The sequence below is a fragment of the Rana temporaria genome, chromosome 6 (assembly GCF_905171775.1).
Source record: "Rana temporaria chromosome 6, aRanTem1.1, whole genome shotgun sequence".
Taxonomy (NCBI): Eukaryota; Metazoa; Chordata; class Amphibia; order Anura; family Ranidae; genus Rana; species Rana temporaria.
Window position 1 is genome coordinate 2023070 of NC_053494.1, and position 23476 is coordinate 2046545.

The 23476-nt window shown below is 45.1% G+C and overlaps 2 protein-coding genes and 1 pseudogene across 2 annotated transcripts; all 3 read right to left on the reverse strand.

Annotated features, from left to right (window-relative positions):
• Positions 1-5785: 5785 nt before the first annotated feature.
• On the reverse strand, positions 5786-6694 carry LOC120942787 (taste receptor type 2 member 40-like). The gene has a single exon (XM_040355713.1). It carries the CDS (start codon positions 6692-6694, stop codon positions 5786-5788), a length of 909 nt encoding a protein of 302 aa, XP_040211647.1.
• Positions 6695-19803: 13109 nt separating this feature from the next.
• On the reverse strand, positions 19804-20721 carry LOC120942788 (taste receptor type 2 member 40-like). Its single transcript, XM_040355714.1, has one exon. The coding sequence runs from the start codon at positions 20719-20721 to the stop codon at positions 19804-19806; it is 918 nt and encodes a 305-aa protein (XP_040211648.1).
• A 642-nt stretch (positions 20722-21363) lies between these two features.
• LOC120942550 lies at positions 21364-22101 on the reverse strand (annotated as a pseudogene).
• Positions 22102-23476: the final 1375 nt, after the last annotated feature.

The window sequence follows — 23476 nt, forward strand, 5'->3', positions numbered from 1 at the left end:
GTTGAGGTTTGGTGTGATCTCCGGACAGAGATGACGGGACACGTCCAGTGATAGCAGACAGAATGATAGAATTAGAGTTGGAATTATGGAAAAAACCTTCAGAGATCCGTCTCATGAGTGACTTTGCATAAATGTGGTGAGTTTTATTTCCATGCCGACATCTAAAGTACGGAGCAACCTGTGCAAATATTTTCTGAAAATTTTCCATTATGCCTCCGTACTTTACCCCTTCAGGACTGGCGGCTGTTTGCCTCTTCTTAACCATTACATACACTCAGCACTATGACTATTATTACTATAAAATTCAAATATCAATGAGGGACAGATGCATTCTATTGGTGGGATTATCTAATATCTAAATATCTAAATCATCATTTTTGTTTTAATAATTGTATTTATTTTTTAATATTTAAGGGTTACTAAACCCACAACAGTAAAATCAGTTTGTATATGAAGTAAAGCATGCTTGTTATACTCACTGCTGAACCAAAGGGGTTAATCCTCTGCATTGTATAAAAAGACTGTTTGATCCCGTCTTCTCTGATCTTCCCCTTTTTCCACTGTCCCCAATCCATCTCATTGGAGGCACTCTGCACATGCTCGGTTTTATGTGTATTGCTAGAGATCTGTTTTTTTCTTTGGTGGCGCTGTCTCTCCAATGGGCCGCAGTTCTGGTGTCCACCAGCGGGTGTCTCCTGGCAGTCTGGAGCCGACCTCATCTCTTGCAATCAGGCATCACCTGAGACTGATGGAAGGACGTGTATATATACCCGGCAGATGCTTTTACACACTGCTTTGGTATTGTTCCTTGAGCCCTGACCTGTGTTCGCTAATCTGTAATCCTGATCCTGATTCTGTATCCTGTATCCTGATTCTGATCCTGATCCTGTATCCTGTATCCTGATCCTTATCCTGATTCTGTATCCTATATCCTGATCCTGATTCTGTATCCTGATCCTGATCTGATTCTGTATCCTATATCCTGATCCTGATTCTGTATCCTATATCCTGATCCTGATCCTGATTCTGTATCCTGTATCCTGATCTTGATCCTGATTCTGTATCCTGTATCTTGATTCTGATCCTAAAACCTGATTCTGTATCCTGATCCTGATCCTAATCCTGATTCTGTATCCTGTATCTTGATTCTGATCCTAAAACCTGATTCTGTATCCTGATCCTAATCCTGATTCTGTATCCTATATCCTGATCCTGATCCTGTATCCTGTGATCTTGTTATCCTGTATCCTGATTCTGTATCCTGTGATCGTGTTATCCTGTATCCTGATTCTGATTCTTTATCCTATATCCTGATCCTGATTCTGTATCCTGTAATCTTGTTATCCTATATCCTGATCCTGATTCTGTATCCTGTAATCTTGTTATCCTGTATCCTGATCCTTATTCTGTATCCTGATCCTAATCCTGATTCTGTATCCTGTATCCTGATTCTGATTCTGATCCTTATTCTGTATCCTGATCCTAATCATGATTCTGTATCCTATATCCTGATCCTGATTCTGTATCCTGTGATCTTGATATCCTGTATCCTGATCCTGATACTTTATCCTATATCCTGATCCTGTATCCTGTAATCTTGTTATCCTGTATCCTGATCCTGATTCTGTATCCTGTGACCCTGTATCCATTCATGGACCCCTATCCTGCAGCTTGATCCCTTCTGCCTGTTCCCGCTGTCTCCTGTTATCCTCTCCCTGTCCTGTCTTGTTCCCAGCCCTCTCTGCTTGATCTCCCGTGTATGACCCTGGCTTGTTTAGGATTACATCTTACTCCTGTATATACTTTTGGATTAGGCCGTTGTTTATTGTGTGTCACTGGGGTTGGTTGCTGGTTAATCAATGTTTGCTATATGGGAGGTGCGTTTATTTTTGTTTATTTACTTTCCTTATAATAAATTATATTATTTTCACTTTACTCGTGTTTGGTTCACTCTGTTGCAGTCCACACAGTTCTCGTCGCACCAATCTATGACAGGGAGGGTGCATGTGATCAGCACAGGGTCAATCAGCACTGTCCAGACAGAGGGTCAGGGGTCATACAGCCTAATAGGACAGTCAGAGGAGAATACAAACTCCTCCTGCAAGCTTTAATCGGTGCTCAGCAGGACACTAAGGCCCCGTACACACGATCGGATCGATCTGCTGAAACTGGTCCGACGGACCAGTTCCAGCGGACGGATCCGGTCGTGTGTAGGCCCGAGCAGACAATTGTCCGGCGGATTGGACAGTTTCCAGCGGATCAAAATTTCTTAGCATGCTAAGAAATCTATCCGGTGGAAACCTGTCCGTCGGACGTGTTCGGTCGTCTGTACAGACTCACCGGACACGTCCGACCCATACCTTGCCCGGCCAACCCCAACTCCGTTTCCCCATTAATGGAGACCACACCAATCTGGAGTACACAGGTTTAAGGCCTGAGCCCCCCCCCCCTGAGTCTGACCACCAACATTCTCCAGGATTTGCCCGCAGGCCATCCCACTGAATCTGAACACTGGCCACCACACCTGTATGCCCTCACCTTCCCCCCTCAATCCTGTATATATGTCAGCGCCCCCCCCCACACCTGTATATATTTCAGCTCCACCCCCACCTGTATATATGTCAGCCCCCCTCCACACACCTGTATATATTTCAGCTCCACCCCACCTGTATATATGTCAGCCCCCCTCCACACACCTGTATATATGTCAGCGCCCACCCACCTGTATATATATCAGCCCCCACATACCTGTATATATGCCAGCCCTCCACACACCTGTATATATGTCAGCCCCCCCACACCTGTATATATGTCAGCACCCCCCCACACCTGTATATATGCAAGCCCCTCACACACCTGTATATATGTCAGCACCCACCCACCTGTATATATATCAGCCCCCCACACACCTGTATATATGCCAGCCCTCCACACACCTGTATATATGTCAGCCCCCCACACCTGTATATATGTCAGCACCCCCCACACCTGTATATATGCAAGCCCCCCCCACTCCTGTATATATGCAAGCCCCCCACTCCTGTATATATGCAAGCCCCCCACTCCTGTATATATGCAAGCCCCCCACACACCTGTATATATGTCAGCCCCATCCCCACCTGTATATATGTCAGCATCCCCACACCTGTATATATGTCAACACCCCCACACCTGTATATATGTCAACACCCCCACACCTGTATATATCAGCCCAACTTATACACCTGCATATATGTTAGCGCCCCCCACACCTGTATATATGTCAGCCCCATCCCCACCTGTATATATGCCAGCCCCCCATACACCTGTATATATGTCAGCGCCCCCCAAACATGTATATATGTCAACCCCCACAGACACACACCTGTATATATTAGCCCCCTCACACCTGTATATATGCCAGCCCCCCAAACCTGCATATATGTCAGCCCCCCTCCCACACAAACACCTGTATATATGTCAGCCCCCCTCCCACACACACACCTGTATATATGTCAGCCCCCCTCCCACACACACATCTGTATATATGCCAGCCCCCCTCCCACACACACATCTGTATATATGCCGGCCCCCTTCCCACACACACACCTGTATATATGTCAGCCCCCCTCCCCCCCACACATCTGTATATATGCTAGCCCCCCACACACATGTATATATGTCAGCGCCCCCCAAACATGTATATATGTCAACCCCCACAGACACACACCTGTATATATTTGCCCCCTCACACCTGTATATATTCCAGCCCCCCAAACCTGCATATATGTCAGCCCCCCTCCCACACAAACACCTGTATATATGTCAGCCCCCCTCCCACACACACATCTGTATATATGCCAGTCCCCCTCCCACACACACCTGTATATATGCCAGCCCCCCTCCCACACACACACCTGCAAAAGGTCTTTCTTCGAAGGGTTTTGTTTTCTGATGGTAAACACCTAGTGATGGTCTGCCTCATCCGGTCCCCTAACTTTCCATATAGACCTCAATAGGACATACCTGTAAGCAGACTCCAATTCAACTCTATGGGGCCCGTGTTTGCAGACACTCTATAAGAAGTGTGTACTGGCCGGGCAACAGACCATGCAGGAGGCCTCTGCCATCAGAGAAGTAAATAAGGGCCTGCTGGAGGAGGTCAGTGGGGAGGATTTGGGGGACTTTCCAATTAAATTATCTACGCATACTTTAAAAAAAAATTGGTGATGGGGTAAGAATGGATACAATGGTGGAATGGTCAGTTCTTTTCCATTTGTGTTCCTTTTTTAGAGATTACCTCATTAATCTCCACCCTGTCCACATAAGTGAGGTGAACCCTCCTCTTAGAGACAGTTGCCACCAAAGCAGGTGTCCCCATTTGAAAGATTTCCCCTCTATTCTGGCTCTTCTACCAAACTCCAAATGTAGGACTTTCTTTATCTTTCAGCCCCAGTGACAATGACCACCGGGACAAACAGTGGAATGTCCACAGAGGGGAACACAGACAGTGATTAAAGTGTGTTATGGGATATAATCAGAGCCATCTTAATAGCATCACAAGCCCCTGGGCAAAGAAATTCACTTGGGACCCTACCAGCCTGCCCTAATTTACGCACCTACTCTCAAAAATTAAAACATAAGTACCGTATATTTTCGAGTATAAGCCAAGGCACCTAGTTTTACCACAAAAAAATGGGAAAACGTATTGACTCGAGTATAAGCCTAGGGTGAGAATTCAGAAGCTACTGTAAGTGTAAAAGACAATGCCCATCTGCTGCCTTACTGTGCCCATAAGCAGCATCACTGTGCCCATAAGAAGCCTCACTGTGCCCATTTTCAGCCTCACTATGCCCACTTGAAGCCTCACTGTGCCCATTTTCAGCCTCACTATGCCCACTTTCAGCCTCACTATGCCCATTTTCAGCCTCACTGTGCCCATAAGCAGCCTCATGGTGCCCATTTGCAGCCTCGCCGTACCCATAAGCAGCCTCACTGTGCCCATAAGCAGCCTCACTGTGCCCATGTACCTTATCGACCGTGTCAGTATTGATGAGGAAGGAAGAAAAGCCATATTACGCTGTACATTGTCCCTTCTGATTTACAGCAGGGCTGTGTGAATAGGAAATCCGTGCCATCCATGTTGTCCCTGCCGTCCACTGTAACAAAGCTCTGTCTCCTCCTCATCACGAACGGACGAGGAGGAGGCGAGACAGCATGGACGGCGTGGACAGCGTGGACCTCCTATACACACAGCCACACAATGTTCAGCATACTATGGATTTCCTTCCCTCCTTATCAAGACTGACACGGCTGGAGACGAGACTCTCACTCGAGTATAAGCCGAGGGGGGCTGTTTCAAGACAAAAAAATGTGCTGAAAAACTTGGCTTATACTCGAGTATATACGGTAGTTGATACAATTAAACATTCTTATTAGTACTTTAAATACAATTGATTTTAAACAATATGAAAACATGCCATAAATCAAGGACTAATGAACACAAAGGTCCCAGTATGGGGGAGGGAGGTCAGGAGGACACAATACAGGTTCCAGGATGCTGCCTGGGACATGGCAATCCTGAAAAATCTTAATAAAAATTTGACTTCCCAGCAAATCTGGGACAGTTGGATGTACTTGGGGCCCATGGACAATACCCAGAGGTGCCCACACATTAAAACAGCCCTGGATATAACCCTTCTACACTCCATCTGAACCTTTAAGATGTTCACTATCAAACAGATTGCTTTTAAAAAAAAAGGTTATAGCGAGTATTTAGACATTAAAGTTGAAGATCCTCTACAATTTATGTCTCCGCGTTCCTCCGACTTCTGGTCCAGAATCTTCTCAGAATGATCCTTCTCAGCTTGTTGCTGGCCTGGAAGATGACGGCGGCCTCCGCCGATGAAGAGAATAATCGTAAAGTCCAACTGATTGCAAACAGTGAGAAATTTTCAAGAAACCTAAATGCTCGAGATATACAGAAAAGTGTGAGGATGAGAAGTAAGAAGAAGATTGTCCTCAGTGCCGTGACATGAGCCTGAAGATTTGGACGTGTTGATCCCGAGTCGTTATTCTTCACCCTCCAGACGTGTCTGAGCAGAAAGGAGGAAGTGAGGACCAGACACAGAAGACTAAGGAAGAATGGAAGAATGCAGCCTAGGATGTTTACAGGCACAAAGTAGGAAAAAGTTTCATGGAATATAATAATAGAGGATCCTGTACTGTTCTCAGAAGACTGGATAATTCTGTCTACAGTCAGAGTCCAGATAATGGGGAGAGTCACAATGAACACCCCAAGTGCTGTCAGGAATAGAAGGTGACTCAGGAAATTGGACACAATTCTCTTTATCCAGATGAAGAACCCATAGCTGAGATTGGTGATGCTGGTACAGTAATGAGCCGAGAGCCAGAAGGTCAACCAGAAGCTGTAAGAGGTTAGGAAGTAACGCGATATGTTCACAAACACATATAATTGTCTATTGAATAGGATTTCTTGAGAAAAGACATAGAGTATTCCCTGTAAAGTCAGCAAACACTGGAGGAGAATATTCACAATTCCCTTAGCCAGGAAGATCCCATCGGTGGGACTCAACTTCCCTTTCTTTCTGATGATGTCCAGATTACCCATCACAATACAAGTGTTAGAAGGGATTGCCAAGCCAAGACCCAAGACCAAACAGATTAAAAGAGCGATGAAGTCTGGAGACATCATGTTGAGGTTTGGTGTGATCTCCGGACAGAGATGACGGGACACGTCCAGTGATAGCAGACAGAATGATAGAATTAGAGTTGGAATTATGGAAAAAGCCTTCAGAGATCCGTCTCATGATTGACTTTGCATATATCAAACGTGTTTAATTTCAATGCCGACATCTAAAGCACACATGCAGACAGAATGATATATTTAGAATTGGACTTATGGAAAGAGTCTTCAGAGATCCGTCTCATGATTGACTTTGCATAAACATGATGGATTTCATTTCAATGCCGACATCTAAAGCACAGAGTATACTGTGTAACACAATCTTTGAATAATTTCCATTAAACTGATATACTTAACCAACTCAGTACTGGTTGCTGTTTGTTCCATCTTGACCAATGTGTACATTCATATATATATTTAAAACACCTGTGCTCTGTGCTAAATTGTGGCAGAAAATAATTAGACCACAAGTAACAAAAGGAATAGTGCTGCTCTAAAGAAGACACTTAATTGTCCATTAGTACAAATAAAGTTCCTTTAGGATGAAGACAGAGAATCCATATTAACATAAACTCAATATATATTATTTGTGAATCAAGTGCTCATGGATAAACCATCAGTCCAAATAATAAAATATGCTTTGTGCCCAGTCAAAGTGCGTTCTTTTCTTTTTGCCTTTTAGATAATAAAAAAAAACGTACTCACCAGATGTCGTTGACTTCTGAAGTAAAAGAAATCGAATCGGTGCGTCATGCATGTAGAAAATGGTGGTCCACAGGTCAGGATCAGCCACTGAGTTCTTCTCCTTTAACCACTTCTGTGAGGATTTGATTGACTTCACGGTCTACATTTTGATCAGACAGCTTCCATTTTCAGATACAAAGTATGTAATTGTTTTTCAGTAAGACTTTTAGTTAGACTGATAAACTGCTGACTGTGTCTAATCTATTATTGCTCATAACTGACAATGTTGCATCCGGCGAGCTTTGTGTATTCCACCTGTCATGGAAAGTACTAGAACATCCTGACCTGACCAGATATTAGATATGATTACGTGTAATTAATATGAGATCCTACTTCCGGTTTTGGTGCCTCATGTAGCGGGAGTGAGAGACAGCAGCTCTGGCACAGACTGCACACAAAACCGTCTCCAGTCCGCCAGACAACCCTCCCACTCCACCTACCAAGCCCCGCATGTCTCCCGTTGATCCACCAATGGAACGATACCTGATAATGGCCGGCACTTGTCCCACTCAAGCCGTGGAACTCATTCCCTCCCATCACAGCTCTCTGCCTCTCAATATGGCTGATAGCTCTCTCACAGCATCTGCCGCTCACACATAGCCCACAATGCTGCACTGTCCCTAGCCATGGAAAATGATCAATACACCAAGATGCCCCAGGCAGTGGCAGCTTTTTTCTCCCCCACAATTACTACTGTAGTGGACAGGGCAGTTACTGCAGGGATCGAACAGCTCCGGAGGGAGATAAGAGAGCAGGCAGGCAGGCTCACTAAGGCTGAGCAGCACATGTCTGATTTAGAAGAGGAGGCACAGAGCTCTCAGGCAGCGGCACACCGGGCATCCCAAACCCAGCAGTACACATTGGAAAAACTTGATGACCTGGAAAATCGTTTGCGTCGTAACAATCTCAGGATTATAGGCCTCCTGAAAGCTTATAATTTAAGCTCCCTGACAGATCTTTTTAACACTCGCATCCCTGTGGCTCTCGGCATTACCACTCCCTGCATTTTGGAAAGAGCCCACTGAGTGGGAGCACCTTCTAATGGCAGACGCTAACCCCAACCAAAAATAGTTCAATACCTGAACTACTCGGATAGAGTCGCCATCTTAAAATCGTTCATAAATGCCAATTCCTTTCAATTGGAGGACCACAAGCTACTGATTTTTGCTGACTACTCACAAGAAGTGTCCCGCAAACACAAAGCCTTTCAACCTATCTGCTCAGCCCTCCAACTCAAGGGGGTAAAACTCTGGCGTACACTCTGGCGTACCCAGCTATCACTAACCAGGCAGGGGAGACAAAATCTTTCTTTCACCGAGAAGATGCAGCCTCTTATCTTCAGGTGCATCTGCATATCCCACAGGAGCTCTCTCCCAGGGATACCAGCTGTTAACCCGAAGGCCCCTGCGAGCAAAGCAGCCCTCTCAAAGACCCCCCAAAAATAATTTGCTACTGAAATAATCTAGGAACCCCAAAACACGGATAAAGTTCCCTACAGGATCTGTGCACCAAAGCTCTTTCCCAATGTCTTGGCCTCCCAGGAGGTTTCATAGTCTACACAATCGTGTGGCTGTTCAGTTTATTGTATCGGCTTCCCATAAATTTTCTGTTTTCTACTCCACTGTCTCTCATTACACTTACATTTCCCCTTCACCTAGCCTGGGCACTTACCCACCCCCCCTCCTCCCTTCTCCATCCCTCTCTCTCCTATTATCTCTTACCCGAATCGTATTACCCATAAGGACCACTAACAATTGCCACACATCATACGCTAACCAAGCCCACTAGACGTTATGAAAATTGTTTCATGGAATGTCAAGGGACTTCGGTCCCCTCACATGGGTGGGGAAAACCCACGGCTCAGCCTCCACTAATGCTAAAGCATGTGTTCTCATCCTCATTCATAAACACATTTCCTGTGAAGTTGTGTCCTCTGACCACGATGTGGAGGGACGCCTCCTGACCCTTCACCTCCGACTATCCTCCAAAGACCTTATACTCACTAATATCTATGCACCCAACTCCCCCACAAAATCTTTTTTTCAGGCCGTTGCCACACACTTAGGCCCTTACCTACAATAGTCAGGGAATACTCCTTCTACTCACTCCCACCACACACTATCTAGAATAGACTATGCAACTCCGCACTGCTTTAGAACCCTGGGCTACCTCCTCCACCTTCTCGGTAGCAAAAACTCACATTACCTCTCTCCTTCTTCCTTGTATAACCCAAATTTCATCCCAGTAATTTCTAAAATGGTATCCGAACTGGAGACATGGATGGATCTCCCCATCTCGCTCTTCGGTAGGTGTCACCAGTTCAAAATGGTCAGCTTTGCCAGACTCCTATATCCCCTCCAGACAATACCCTTATTACTTTGTCACAAAGATATACAGACCTTGTACAAAGCCTCATCCCTTTTTCTCTAGCAGAGACAATGCCCCTGTATTTCATTAAACAAACTAGTCCTCCCCAGGAGTGAGGGGGAAGCCAACCTTCCCAATATTAGAGTATATAACCTATCTTGTCTCTTGAGAATATGCCTGGACTGGATATCAAACACCTCTAGGTACTCCAACCATGAGCTGGAATCCCAAATGGCTGCCCCACATGGCTTATCAACTCTCCTTCACTGTAAACTATGGTCCACCCCTCCTCACCACTGTCAATACTTGCTGTCTAGAGACACGATGATAGCCTGGCGTGAGGTCAGACGCAAATTAAACCTTTTCCCATGGGTCTCCAAACACCTTCCAATCCACGAGAATCCAGCCTTCATGTCTACCACATCTCTCTCAGGTCTCAAACTCTGGGCTCACCAACAACTGAAACACTTCACCCAATTATTCTACTTGCATACAGGAAACGCCAAACCCGTTTCCCAAACATTGGCCCACTACGAGCTTCCACGACACCACTTTCTGCTCATCCATCAAGCTGTTCAACGTGTCTCTAGGCTATGCCTTAACATAATACAACGGTTTCAAACTTCTATTCTAAATAATTTACTGGATTGACAACAATTCAAAATCTCTGACATCTACAAACCTCTAAACACACGTCTCAGTAAACCATTACTGGCAACATCTGTTGCATCTTGGAACTCTGACCTTAATTCTCCAGAAGCAGTGAGTCGCATCATAACTCTACATGCTCCTATGTAACAAATGAACTCTGGAGAGAACAACAGTTAAAAATAATGCACAGTGCCTACATCCCTGCCTTGCCGCCTACTCAAAAATCTCACAAACACCTATGCCACCTGTGCAGCCAGGAGAAACCTTCTCTTCTTCATAGACTTTGACTCTGCCCTCATATCTCCAACTTCTGGAAACAAGTGGAATACCTTGCATTACAGGTTAGGGATGCCCCCCATGAAGGACATCTTTACCTTGCTTTTTGGCTACCTGAAAGCCCCTTCAACAAAAGGCCCAAATACTCAACAAGAAATCGATCAACGCAATATAGCTTGGTTATTGACATGTTTCATGTCAGCCAGATGTGCGATACTAAAAAAATGGTCCTCCCCTAGCCCCCCCGTCAACCCAGGATATAATAAATGATCTCACATCCTTACTGGATAAAGAAAACCTTGATGCATACGTACCTATCCAGACGTAATCCTTCACCCCACTTCAAACACAAATGGTCATCTTTTATCGCTACAACACTACCAACGTTGTACATTTCTGGTACCCCATCCCCCTTCAGAGACTGGACCGCAGGGCAGTATTCCAATATGATGACCACCCCAAACACACCTCCAAGACCACCACTGCCTTGCTAAAGAAGCTAAAGGGTAAAGGTGATGGATTGGCCAAGCATGTCTCCAGACCTAAACCCTATTGAGTATCTGTGGGACATCCTCAAATGAAAGGTTGAGGAGCGCAAGGTCTCTAACATCCACCAGCTCTATGATGTCGTCATGGAGGAGAGGAAGAGGACTCCAGTGGCAACCTGTGAAGCTCTGGTGATCTCCATGCTCCATGGCACTTTGTACCCAATTTGGACATTTTCACTTTGGGGTGTCCTCACTTTTGTTGCCAGAGGTTTAGACAGTATCAGCTGTATGTTGAGTTTTTGAGGGGATAAGAAGTTTACACTGTTATACAAGCTGTACACTCACTACTTTACATTGAAGCAAAGTGTCATTTCTTCAGTGTTGTCACATGAAATGATTTACAAAAATGTATCTGAGGGGTGTACTTACTTTTGTGAGATACTGTATATTATTTAGTCTGTGTGAAAGTTATAGAGTCTACAAACTATGGTATATATATTTGAAAATTTATCAATCCTGATTGTCATGGTCAGGGGTCAGGTTTGGAGACCAGTAGCTATAGCAGTAGAGCGGCTCCCACTGACCAGCAAGATAAGACCACAAGATAAGTCCACAGGGTCTGAGCATTAATGGGTATTCACCAGAGCTCCTGAGGGTGGAGATGGGTTTTGCTGTGTGTTAATACTGTACCAGGTCGCAGTCCTCAGGATCACCCCACCGGGAGGTGAGCAAGATGGGGTCCAGTAGCAGATATAGCAGGTAGGGATCAACAGGGCCGCCATCAGGAATTATATATTAATATATATATATATATATACCTATGAACCCTTTAATAAAATACAAATATATTAAAAAATATATATATATTTTTTTATAAAAAAATAAACAAAAAAAGGGGGGGTTGCCATCCGGGCCCCTGGGGACCTCTAAGCCCCTTACAGGTGTACTGCCTGTACCCCCCTGATGGCGGCCCTGGGGATCAAGCAGAAGCATAGTCACTAAATAAGTCAAAGGTTGGTAACAAGTGTTTGTAGGTTGGAATCAAGCAGAAACATTGTTGAGGAACAAGCCAAAGTTCAGTAATGTGTCTGATGTGTTCCTTGGCCTTCAATAAGGTTTTCTAACAAACCTCTGAGGTCTTCACAGAACAGCTGTATTTATACTGAGATTAAATGACACACAGGTAGAATCTATTTACTAATTTGGTGACTTCTGAGGCCTAGTACACACGAGAGGATTTATCCGCGGATACGGTCCACCGGACCGTTTCCGCGGATAAATCCTCTCGAGGATTTGCGAGGATTTTGATCCAATGGAGTGTACTCACCATCGGATCGAAATCCGCGCCGAAATCCCATCGCGATGACGTGTCGCGCTATAGCCGCGATGATGACGCGGCGACGTGCGCGACGCTGTCATATAAGGAATTCCACGCATGCGTCGAATTATTACGACGCATGCGGGGGATTCATTCGGACGGATTGATCCGGTGAGTCTGTACAGACCAGCGGATCAATCCGTTGGGATGGATTCAAGCGGATAGATTTGAAAGCATGTCTTCAAATTTTTATCCGCTGGAAATCCATCCCAGGGGATAAAAATCCGTGGAAACAGATCCGCTGGATTGTACACACCAGGGGATCTATCCGCTGGAGCCGGTCCGCGGATCAATTCCAGCGGATGGATCCTCTTGTGTGTACGGGGCCTGAAAGTAATTGGTTCCACTAGATTTTAGTTAGGGGTATCAGAGTAAAGGGGGCTGAATACAAATGCCCCCCCCACACACAAACACACACTTTTCACATATTTATTTGTATCATTTTCCTTCCACTTCACAATTATGTGACACTTTGTGTTGGTCTCTCACATAAAATCCCAATAAAATACATTTATGTTTTTGAATTTAACATGACTAAATGTTGAAAGTGTCAAGGGGTATGAATACTTTTTCAAAGCACTTTATTTGATTGTATACTCTTTTATTGATGCAGCTTACGTCATATAGTAATGCTCTTCCTGATGAAGCCGATATGGCGAAACGTGTTGAAGCCACTGCTTTTCAACCTTTCATCAATTGTTCTCTTCCGTCCACGCCCAGAGAGATTGGCTACAGTGCCGGGGGTTGCAAACTTCTTGATGATGTTGCGCACTGTAAACAAAAGCAAATCTAGATCTCTGGAGATGGAATTGTAACCTTGAGATTGTTGATATTTCTCCACAATTTTGGTTCTCAAGTCCTCAGACGGTTCTCTTCTCCTCTTTCTGTTGCCCATGCTTAATGCGGCACACACAGACACACAATGCAAAGACTGAGGCCTCGTACAGACGATCGAACATGTCCGGTGAAAACGGTTCGCAGACCGTTTTCATCGCACATGTCCGCTGGGAGATTTTGGTCTGATGGCTGCACACACCATCAAACCGAAATCCCCCCTGGGAGCTGCGGTGGCTCAACGCGATTGGCACTGTGCTGACAAGCCATTCACCTCTGCAGCTAGGGGTTTGGATCCCGGTCTCGGCTACATGTGAATTGAGTTTGGTGGTCTCTGCCCGGCTCCCGGTGGGTGTGCTATGCGAGGTAAGCCTGCGCTTAGCACGCCCACCCCCCTCCCACAAAAACCACCACACTTACACGCACTCGAAATTGGGTTAACATGCACGCACTTTGACCACGCGGTCTCTAAAAAGAGAGGCGAAGGACTAACGGGGCTGGTTGAGCGGGCTAGATCCTCTCACTCCCTTATAGGGAGTCCCTCTGCCCCGTTGGGCTTCAAAGCGGAGCAGGTAGGGCGGGCTGTTTAGGAGTAACCCCTCACGCACCCGCCATTGCCACCTGGGGCATGGAGAAAGGTGGCAGATTGCCTCTGGGGGAGGCCTGCCTACTCCAAACTCCTGCAGTCCGGCTCCTCTCTCGAGTACACGCACAAAATACACTTAAAAAAAAAAAACTAAATCCCCGCGGACAGACAGCGCGGTGACGTGGCGGTGACGTTGAGACGCCGCCACGTCCGCAAACCAGGAAGTAAAATGCTTCCACGCATGCGTCGAATCTATTCGGCGCATTCGGGAGATTTCGGTCTGCTGGTTAGGTTTACTAACCAGCGGACATGTCGGACAAACAGGCTTCCAGCGGACAAGTTTCTTAGCATGCTAAGAAACTTTTGTCTGCTGGAAACCTGTCCGCTCCGACGGACCAGTTTCAGCGGACATGTTCGGTCGTGTGTACAAGGCATGAGTGAACTTCTCTCCTTTTTATCTGCTTTCAGGTGTGATTTTTATATTGACCACACCTGTTGCTTGCCCCGGGTGAGTTTAAAGGAGCATCACATGCATGAAACAATCTTATTTATCCACAATTTTGAAAGGGTGCCAAGAATTTTGACCAGCCCATTTTTGGAGTTTTGTGTGACATTATGTCCAATTTGATTTTTTGCCTCCCTTTTTTTGTTTTGTTCCAATACACACAAAGGGAATACACATGTGTATAGAAAAACATGTGTTACTGCAATACTTTTCTGTGAGAAAAATGTCTGGGGTGCCAACAATTTTGTCCATGACTGTAGGTGGAATTTGTTGGAGATACAATGAACCTTCAGCTTAGCCTATTGTATTGAATGCAGTTTAGAAAAAAGGACACAAGATGTCGCTAATGCTCAGTGATATGCTATGCTATGTTTTCTATGATGTGTTGTATTTCCTGTCCACAGTGATGTACATGTTGGTTTTCTTTTCCTGTCTGTGTGTTCTTCTTACCATGTGCGGTGTGGTTATGTTCCAATAAAGAAGCCAGTTCCTGTTACTCCACAACGTTCTAATCTCAATTGACTCCAATGCACCTATCAATCATACTTTGCAACAGAATTGTCTTATTCGCTAAGACTCTTAAGCCTCGTACACACGCTCTGTTTACTCGGCAAGAACCAGCAAGAAAACTGCTGGCAGAGCTTTCTTGCCGAGTAAACCGTGCGTGTGTACCAGGCTTTTAGGTTTCTCGTCTGGAAATCTGGCCAGAATCTCGACGAGAAATATAGAGATCTTGCTCTCTAATTTCTCGTCAAGGTTTTTGTCGGCCTGTTTCCCAACGAGGAACCCGAGCGTGTGTATACTTACCTGTCGCCGTGGAAACCCGCGCATGCTCGAAATGACTTTGACGCATGCACGGTAGCTTCCACGGCATAGGTAAGGTAAAGCAAGGTGGCGGCAACGGCATCGAATGTGACAAGCGCATGCTCGACATACGCGATTACGTCACCGTGTCCTTGCCTTTCAAAAGAACCGGGCGGGAAAAGATTCTGGCCAAGAATAACAACATTTGTTTCCTGATGAGGTTCTGGCCCGTGTGTAGGAGGCCTGAAAGGCAACAATTACAAAAAAGGGCAAAAAAATAATCCTATTTTGACACAATTCTGTTTTAAAACAACAATGCACACAAATGGAGTTCTCTTTCTATACTTTTATTGAAAACAAACAAGAAGAATTGCAGAGTAAGACATTGCAACAAGAATAATCACCATCCATATCAAGGTCTTGAACATTTAGATCAACCTTACAAACAAGGGATGAAACTTTCTGCTAGTATAGTGACTGGAAAACATGTTATACATATCAACATTAATGAATCAAAGGTAAAGCGATAGTTCTTGGAAGTGCGGAACCCCCCCCCCCCCCAACAAAGAAGGAATTCCTACTGAATGGATATCCTCTAATGTGACCAAATCTAAAAGTATCATAAATCATGTGATCACACCATAAGAGAGAAAAATAAATAGAAGGAAAGTTGAGACCCAAAGAAAAGAGAGGAGAAGAAGAGATTCAAACAGCGTAGTGAGGATACATCATGAGACACCGGATAGGGCGTTCTATCGAACTGATTCACAGGGGTTGATGTATGTAGATACTTCATGGTTCCCATACAGCCTCGTATACTTTGGAGGATGCCATAAGGGTGCCAACCGCCTTCTCCTGGACCATTATCCAAGATACAGTATCTTTTGTTTTGCTGTAGCAAAGGACACAATCGGCTGTTTCCAAGCTTGGGCTATAGAGATTTTAGCACCCAGCAGAACAAAGTGAGTGAGTTTCAGTAGGCTCTTAGAGCCCCCAACCACAAATGATGTTCTTTATCATGTTCCTCTTATCACTATGCTGGAACAATGTTGCTCGATGAAGTTATCTGTGGATCTTTTCCTATTTTATGTGTTTTCCCAACACTACATAACAGAGCATAACGAATGGAACAAACTTCCCCCCAGGTGTACGGTATACAGCTCAACCCCTCTGCACTGAAAAGAGAGAAAGGTATATGGACAGCCGCACTCCAAAGTCTTAAAAAGACGTGCCCTTTATTTGGGTAAAAAGAAAATGCACTACAAAAAACAGCATACAGTGGGAAAAAACAGCTGACGCGTTTCACATTGAACCTCAATGCTTAGTCATAGCTATCACTAAGCACTGAGGTTCAATGTGAAACGCGTCAGTTGTTTTTTCCCACTGTATGCTGTTTTTTGTAGTGCATTTTCTTTTTACCCAAATAAAGGGCACGTCTTTTTAAGACTTTGGAGTGCGGCTGTCCATATACCTTTCTCTCTTTTCATGCCATGTGCATTGCCGGCACCCATTGGTTCTTGAGTGGACAGTGATTACCTTAGGTGTGCTCACCTGGAGCTGCAGCTTTCCTACCCTCTGCACTAAAAGTTAGGATACTCTCAGGGAAATCCCCATCTTGTATGACTCTGGTCATAGGACACCCTAAGTTTCTTCCAGGTGTCACAGACCAACAGTTTCTCCCCCCTGTTCCAGAAGAACGAGTTCCGTCTTGACACCTTTCTCACCCCCACTGGATTTAAATCTCTTTTGAAACAGCAATGTCTGACGGGCCCCCCCCCCCCCCTGTCTTACTGGAAAGTTTTTATAGCTATTTAACGAGCAAAGTAGGTGTAGATCACGCTGGACTGACCCGATCAGTCAGTGTTGTAGTTTGGTACCGTGTGGACAGATGGAAAGAATTGGTTTCCCGAGGTCCGTGCCCAGTGTGAGAAAAAGGTCATGGTGAGCCCTGTTTGGGCTTGGGCTGCTACCTCGCTGTGCGGCCTTAAGGTCAACTCCTTATAAGATATGGAAGAAAAGAAGGCAAAGGATCGCCCGGTATCCAATAAAGGAAAATATTAGGGGCTAGATTCATAAAGGAGTTACGTCGGCGTATCTCCAGATACGCCGTCATAACTCTGAATGCGGGCCGTCGCATCTCGGCGCCTGATTAATAGAAGGGCTCAATCTCGGGTCCCTTACTTTTTACACCAGGGGTGTCCAACCTTTTGAAGGCCGAGGGCCACTTAAGTGACTTAGTAAACAGTCGTGGGCCACAATGAGCGGAGTGGGCAGATGACAGGTCTGTGTTCAGTCTGCATATGCAACGCAGACACAGACACAGCCCAATATACTCTGTGGGCCCTCCGATCCAATCATATAGAAGGGGGAAGATCCACTTCAGTTTTTTTTAGCAGATCGGATTGGTGGTAGGTAGTTGTAAATGGAACAAAAGTCTGTTTAGATCTGACGCTCCATAGAGGTAAATGGAGGGTCCGATTGGGTCAGACCGATCATGTGAAAAGGGCCGAAGGCTGCTTTTACACTGATGATCTGCGGTCTATTGTGGCGCAGTGTAACTGAGGTTTTCCTGCCGGTTAGCTGCACTTTGCCATAGACGTCTATTATATCCTGCGGGTGTGGTGCACTTTCTGAAAAGCCGATTGCTTCCTCTACCACCGGGTTCATTTACAACACTGATGCTCTTGGATGGCAGGTCAGCAACCTGCAATCTGGGCTTGCCAACCAACCATCCCAGGGAAGGAGGTCGCGGGCCACATCAGAGGGCTCCACTCTGGAGCCCTTAGATCTGGGATGTCGGAAAAGAAGACTGGGGAACTACTGAGATGAGAGGTTAGCAAGAAAATCTGTTACGTTAAAAGTGAGTTTCCTGTCTTGATGCCCCCCCACCTCCCCCCTCTTTCCTGACAGCTTATACCTACAGCACCGGTCTGTAGTAATGTACTGAATATGCTCTGCTGGTACCTATCCCTTTATTTAGACACATTTTATATTTAAATCAATGGCAGTAGAGTGGTCACCGGGAAGCCCCCTTGACAATTTTCTGTGGGGCCCATCATCTATATTTATGCCTCTGGTTAAAGTAGAAATATACCGTATATTTAGACATTCAAGGTAAAGAGCTTCTGGTCCAGAATCTTCTCACAATGATCCTTTTCAGCTTGTTGCTGGCCTGGAAGATGATGGTGGCCTCCACTGATGGACACAATAATTGGAAAGACAAACTGACAAAGCTTATTGGGTTTGTGAACTCTGAGGATTTTGTGAGAAACGAAAGCACCTCACATATGGAGAAGGAGGTGAGCACAACAAGTAAGAAGAAGATTGTCCTCAGTGCCGTGACATGAGCCTGAAGATTTGGACGTGTTGATCCCGAGTCGTTATTCTTCACCCTCCAGACGTGTCTGAGCAGAAAGGAGAAAGTGAGGACCAGACACAGAAGACTAAGGCAGAATGGAAGAATGACGCCTAGGGTGTTTGCAGGTACAAAATAGGAAAAATTAACATAGAAAATTACATTGGTAAAAGGGCCTACTGTACTGTTCTCAGAAGATTGGCTAGGACTTCCTTCATTAAAAATCCAGATAGTCAGAACACTCGCAGGGAACATCCCAAGTGCTGTCAGGAATAGAAGGTGACAATCTGAAAAACACCTAAGGTCTTTAAGTGGTTAATAAATATAATTTTTGTCCAGAGACAATCTTCACAGTGGGCATTTGGCGCCTAATTAAGCTCAAAAATCAATCAATCAATCAATCTGCGATTTTTATTGTGACTGTGATATTGCAGCAGACATATCGGACACTTTTGACACATTTTTGGCACCATTCACATTTATACAGCGATTAGTGCTATAAATATGCACTGATTACTGTGTAAATGTGACTGGCAAGAAAGGGGTTAAAATAGGGGGCGATCAAGGGGTTAAATGTGTTCCATAGGGAGTGATTCTAACTGTGGGGGGAGGGAATTGACTGGGGGAGGTGACCAATCGGTGTCCCTATGTACAAGGGATACACCATTGGTCTCCTCTCCCTGACAGAATGTGGATCTGTGTGTAACTGTACAGGACGGTCCTGTTCAGTTACTGGGCAATCGCGGGGTGCCTGGCGGACATCGCGGCCGGCGGGAACGTGCACCGGGTCCCCAGTGACGCGGCGGACGTGCACGTGCGTGTCCCCTAGTGGCCTGGGAAGGAGAAGATGTCATATGGCGTCTACCCAGAACGAAAGCTTTACCATCACATATGACAGCGGGCGGTAGGCAAGTAGTTAAGTTGAGCTAGTTAAGTTAGTTAAGCTAAGCCATAGTCCTGATAGTTTTAACAATATAACCATTTGTTTGCAACTCACGCCATCCATTGACATTCATTGAAACTCCACTCTAAACTACTGGTGGAGGCAAAAACACTTCCCAGAAATTGTAGCTTTTCTAGTTATTATTATTATTATGTTTGCAATAACAGTGTGACATTTGTATACGGGTTTATGGGGTTAAAGAGCTTCTGGTCCAGAATCTTCTCAGAATGATCCTTTTTAGCTTGTTGCTGGCCTGGAAGATGATGACAGCCTCGGCCGATGGAGACACTAATCGGAAAGCCCAGCTCACCATGCTTATCTGGTTTGTGATCTCTGAGCATTTTCTGAGAAATGAAAGCACCTCACTCACAGAGAAGGAAACGAGCATGAGAAGTAAGAAGAAGATTGTCCTCAGTGCCGTGACATGAGCCTGAAGATTTGGACGTGTTGATCCCGAGTCGTTATTCTTCACCCTCCAGACGTGTCTGAGCAGAAAGGAGAAAGTGAGGACCAGGCACAGAAGACTAAGGCAGAATGGAAGAACGACGCCTAGGAAATTTGCAGGCACAAGATAGTAATAATTAACATGGCAATTGGTCATGGCAACAGAGATAGAGATTTCTGTACTGTTCTCAGGTGACTGGATAGGACTTCCTCCATTGAAAGCCCCGATAGTCAGAACATTCACAATGAACACCCCAAGTGCTGTCAGGAATAGAAGGTGACTCAGGAAATTGGACACAATTCTCTTTATCCAGATGAAGAACCCATAGCTGGGATTGGTGATGCTGGTACAGTAATGAGCCGAGAGCCAGAAGGTCAACCAGAAGTTGTAATACGTTAGGAAGTAAGTTAATTTGATAACAAATAAGTATACATGTGTGTATGATAAGACTGCAGAAGGCAAGTGAAAGAACATTCCTTTGAGAGCAAACAAACACTGGAGGAGAATATTCACAATTCCCTTCCCCAGAAAGATCACATCGGAGGGACTCAACTTCCCTTTCTTTCTGATGATGTCCAGATTACCCATCACAATACAAGTGTTAGAAGGGATTGCCAAGACCAGTCCCAAGACCACAGGTATTACAATATAGAAGAGCATTGTTGAGGTTTGGTGTGATCTCCGGACAGAGATGACGGGACACGTCCAGTGATAGAAGACAGAATGATAGAATTAGAGTTGGAATTATGGAAAAAGCCTTCAGAGATCCGTCTCATGACTGATTTTGCATAAATGTGATGGAATTCATGTAAATTATGACATCTAAAGCACAAAGCTACCTATGTAACACAATCTTTGACTCATTTCCATTATACCAACCTATTTTACTTTTTCAAGACTAAATGTTTGTCCTTGATGACCTTTCTGTACATTCAGCAGTATGACTATTGATTTAGCATGTCATTGGAGGGCATACAAGGCTTTTTATATGAATCTTTTTTATGCTGTGTTTTTTAACCTCTTAGCATCTGCACTATAGCCAAAGACAGCTACAGTGTGGGCCTAAATTGCTGGAAGGGCATCCATGTACGTCCTCCCGTGCATGTGCTGCCTGCGTGCGTCTTTTAACTGTCTAGTACCAAGGGGACTGGAAGGGAACAGTAACAATGGGCTATCATTGGACTTGTTGGGTGGGATAACAATTGGTCCAGAACTGCAACTGGGCATCAATCGTTGAGAGTCTGGAACAACTTTTTTTTTTTTATTGAAACATCACATTTCTTTTAATTACATACAGCCTTGTGTGGTGAAATGCTTTTAGAGCATGCATTGTACTTGAAAATGTTATTGATACAGGATCTCAAAAATACATAGGTCAGATAAAAGTGGGGAGCTCATTCAGCATGCAGTGACCTACACTTATCCAGAGGGCCTTGACTAGGCATGTACTTGACACTGCAGCCATCAGGAACAAGATGCTTCTCAACCACCATGTTCTCAAAGTCTTCGGCATTGAACTTTGTGAATCCCCACTTTTTGGAAATGTGAAACTTCTGATGTCAGGGAACTTTAACTTGACTCTGCGCAGAGCTTCAATCACATGTTCCTTGTTTTGAGTCTTGGTGCGGATGGACATAATGACCTGCCCAATGTGAACTCTGGCCACTGTGCCCTTAGGTTTCCCAAAAGCACCACGCATTCCAGTTTGGAGCCTATCAGCCCCAGCGCAGGATAACATTTTGTTAATGCGGATGATGTGGAATGGGTGGAGACGCACTCTGATGTGGAAACCATCCTTGCCGCAACTCTTCACCATGTACTTGTTGGCACAGATACGGCAGCTTCAAGAGCTTCAGATGACAACTGCTCATTCTCATCGGAGACCATGTGACCACATAGTGGGAATTCTTCCACCTTGGCCATCTTACAAACCAAGTGAAAAATTCTGATTTTGGGATCTAGGACACCCCTACAGCAGCGGAACTTTGGGTAGGGCTTGTTTCTGCAGTGTCTGTAACAGCGAGCAGGTCTGCGGCCCATGATGGCACTCGGTACCTCGCCAACAGCAAAAAAAAAGAGTCTGGAACAACTTGATGTCCACGTCCCTACCGGCCTCTTGCATCTTGGATACTGTTGAACGTAACACAAAATGATCCTGATGTCAGGATAGGTGGCCCAATGCGTAGTATCTGTGAATTGGGGCCTCTATATGTAAACTCACCTGGATGCAGGAAACCGTAGAATGCCAAGTAGATGGCAGCTTTGATGACTAGACTGGTCAGAAAACCAAAAGGCATGGCAAACATCCCTGAACATGGTACTAGATATAGGTAACCATTTAGCCCCAGCCACTGGTTGGCACTTCTAAATGCCTTGAATAATATCTTTGACCGTGTAGGCTGCAAACAGGGAAAGCTTCTTGTGGGTTCTGAAAGGACAAGAAGTGTTGAATGCCGGCCAGGTACAACCTAGTGGTATTGTGGAACAATGCCAAATCAATCTGACAATATGACATAAATGCCAAAACCTATTTAATGTCACCTACTCCAACCTGGGGCAAGTGACTTGGAACCTACAGAGAGTGTTCCATTCAGTATGGTATACCTTTAAGGTATTGCAGGATAGGGATGGACCTGCGAACCAGTAGCTGAGATTGGTGATGCTGGTACAGTAATGAGCCGAGAGCCAGAAGGTCAACCAGAAGCTGAAATACGTTAGGAAGTAAATGAATATATTTCTAAATATGTAGACTTCCTCAATTTGTTAGACTGCAGGAGAAAAGACATAGAACATTCCCTGTAGACTCATCACACACTGGAGGAGAATATTCACAATTCCCTTCCCCAGAAAGATCACATCGGAGGGACTCAACTTCCCTTTCTTTCTGATGATGTCCAGATTGCCCATCACAATACAAGTGTTAGAAGGGATTGCCAAGACCAGTCCCAAGACTGAGGAGACTAAACAATACATGGAGTGAGGAGTCAGCATTTTTGTGTCTTCGTTGTGTGAGCCCTGGACAGAGATGACGGGACGGGCTCAGTGAAAGCCGACAGATCGATGGATTTGAATTATGAAAATATTCTTCAGAGATCCTTCCCTTGATGGACTTTGCATGCACAAGTTGGATTTCATTTCAATGCCGACATCTAAATAACTTAGCAAAGTGTACAAACAATTTTACAAACAATGCTGTTACACCAACATATTCAACGCAGTCATTTACAGCTACTGAGCCAATCAGGAGAGAGAGAGAGGGGTTGGGGCCGAGCTGCGGCTCTGTGTATAAATGGACATGCAAAGCTGCAGCTTGGAATTATGCCGGCTCGGGTGCTCCCATTGCAAGCTACTTGGTCTGGGGGCACTCGGCAGGAGGGAGGGGCTAAGAGCATTATCTGACAAAACACGTCTGTCG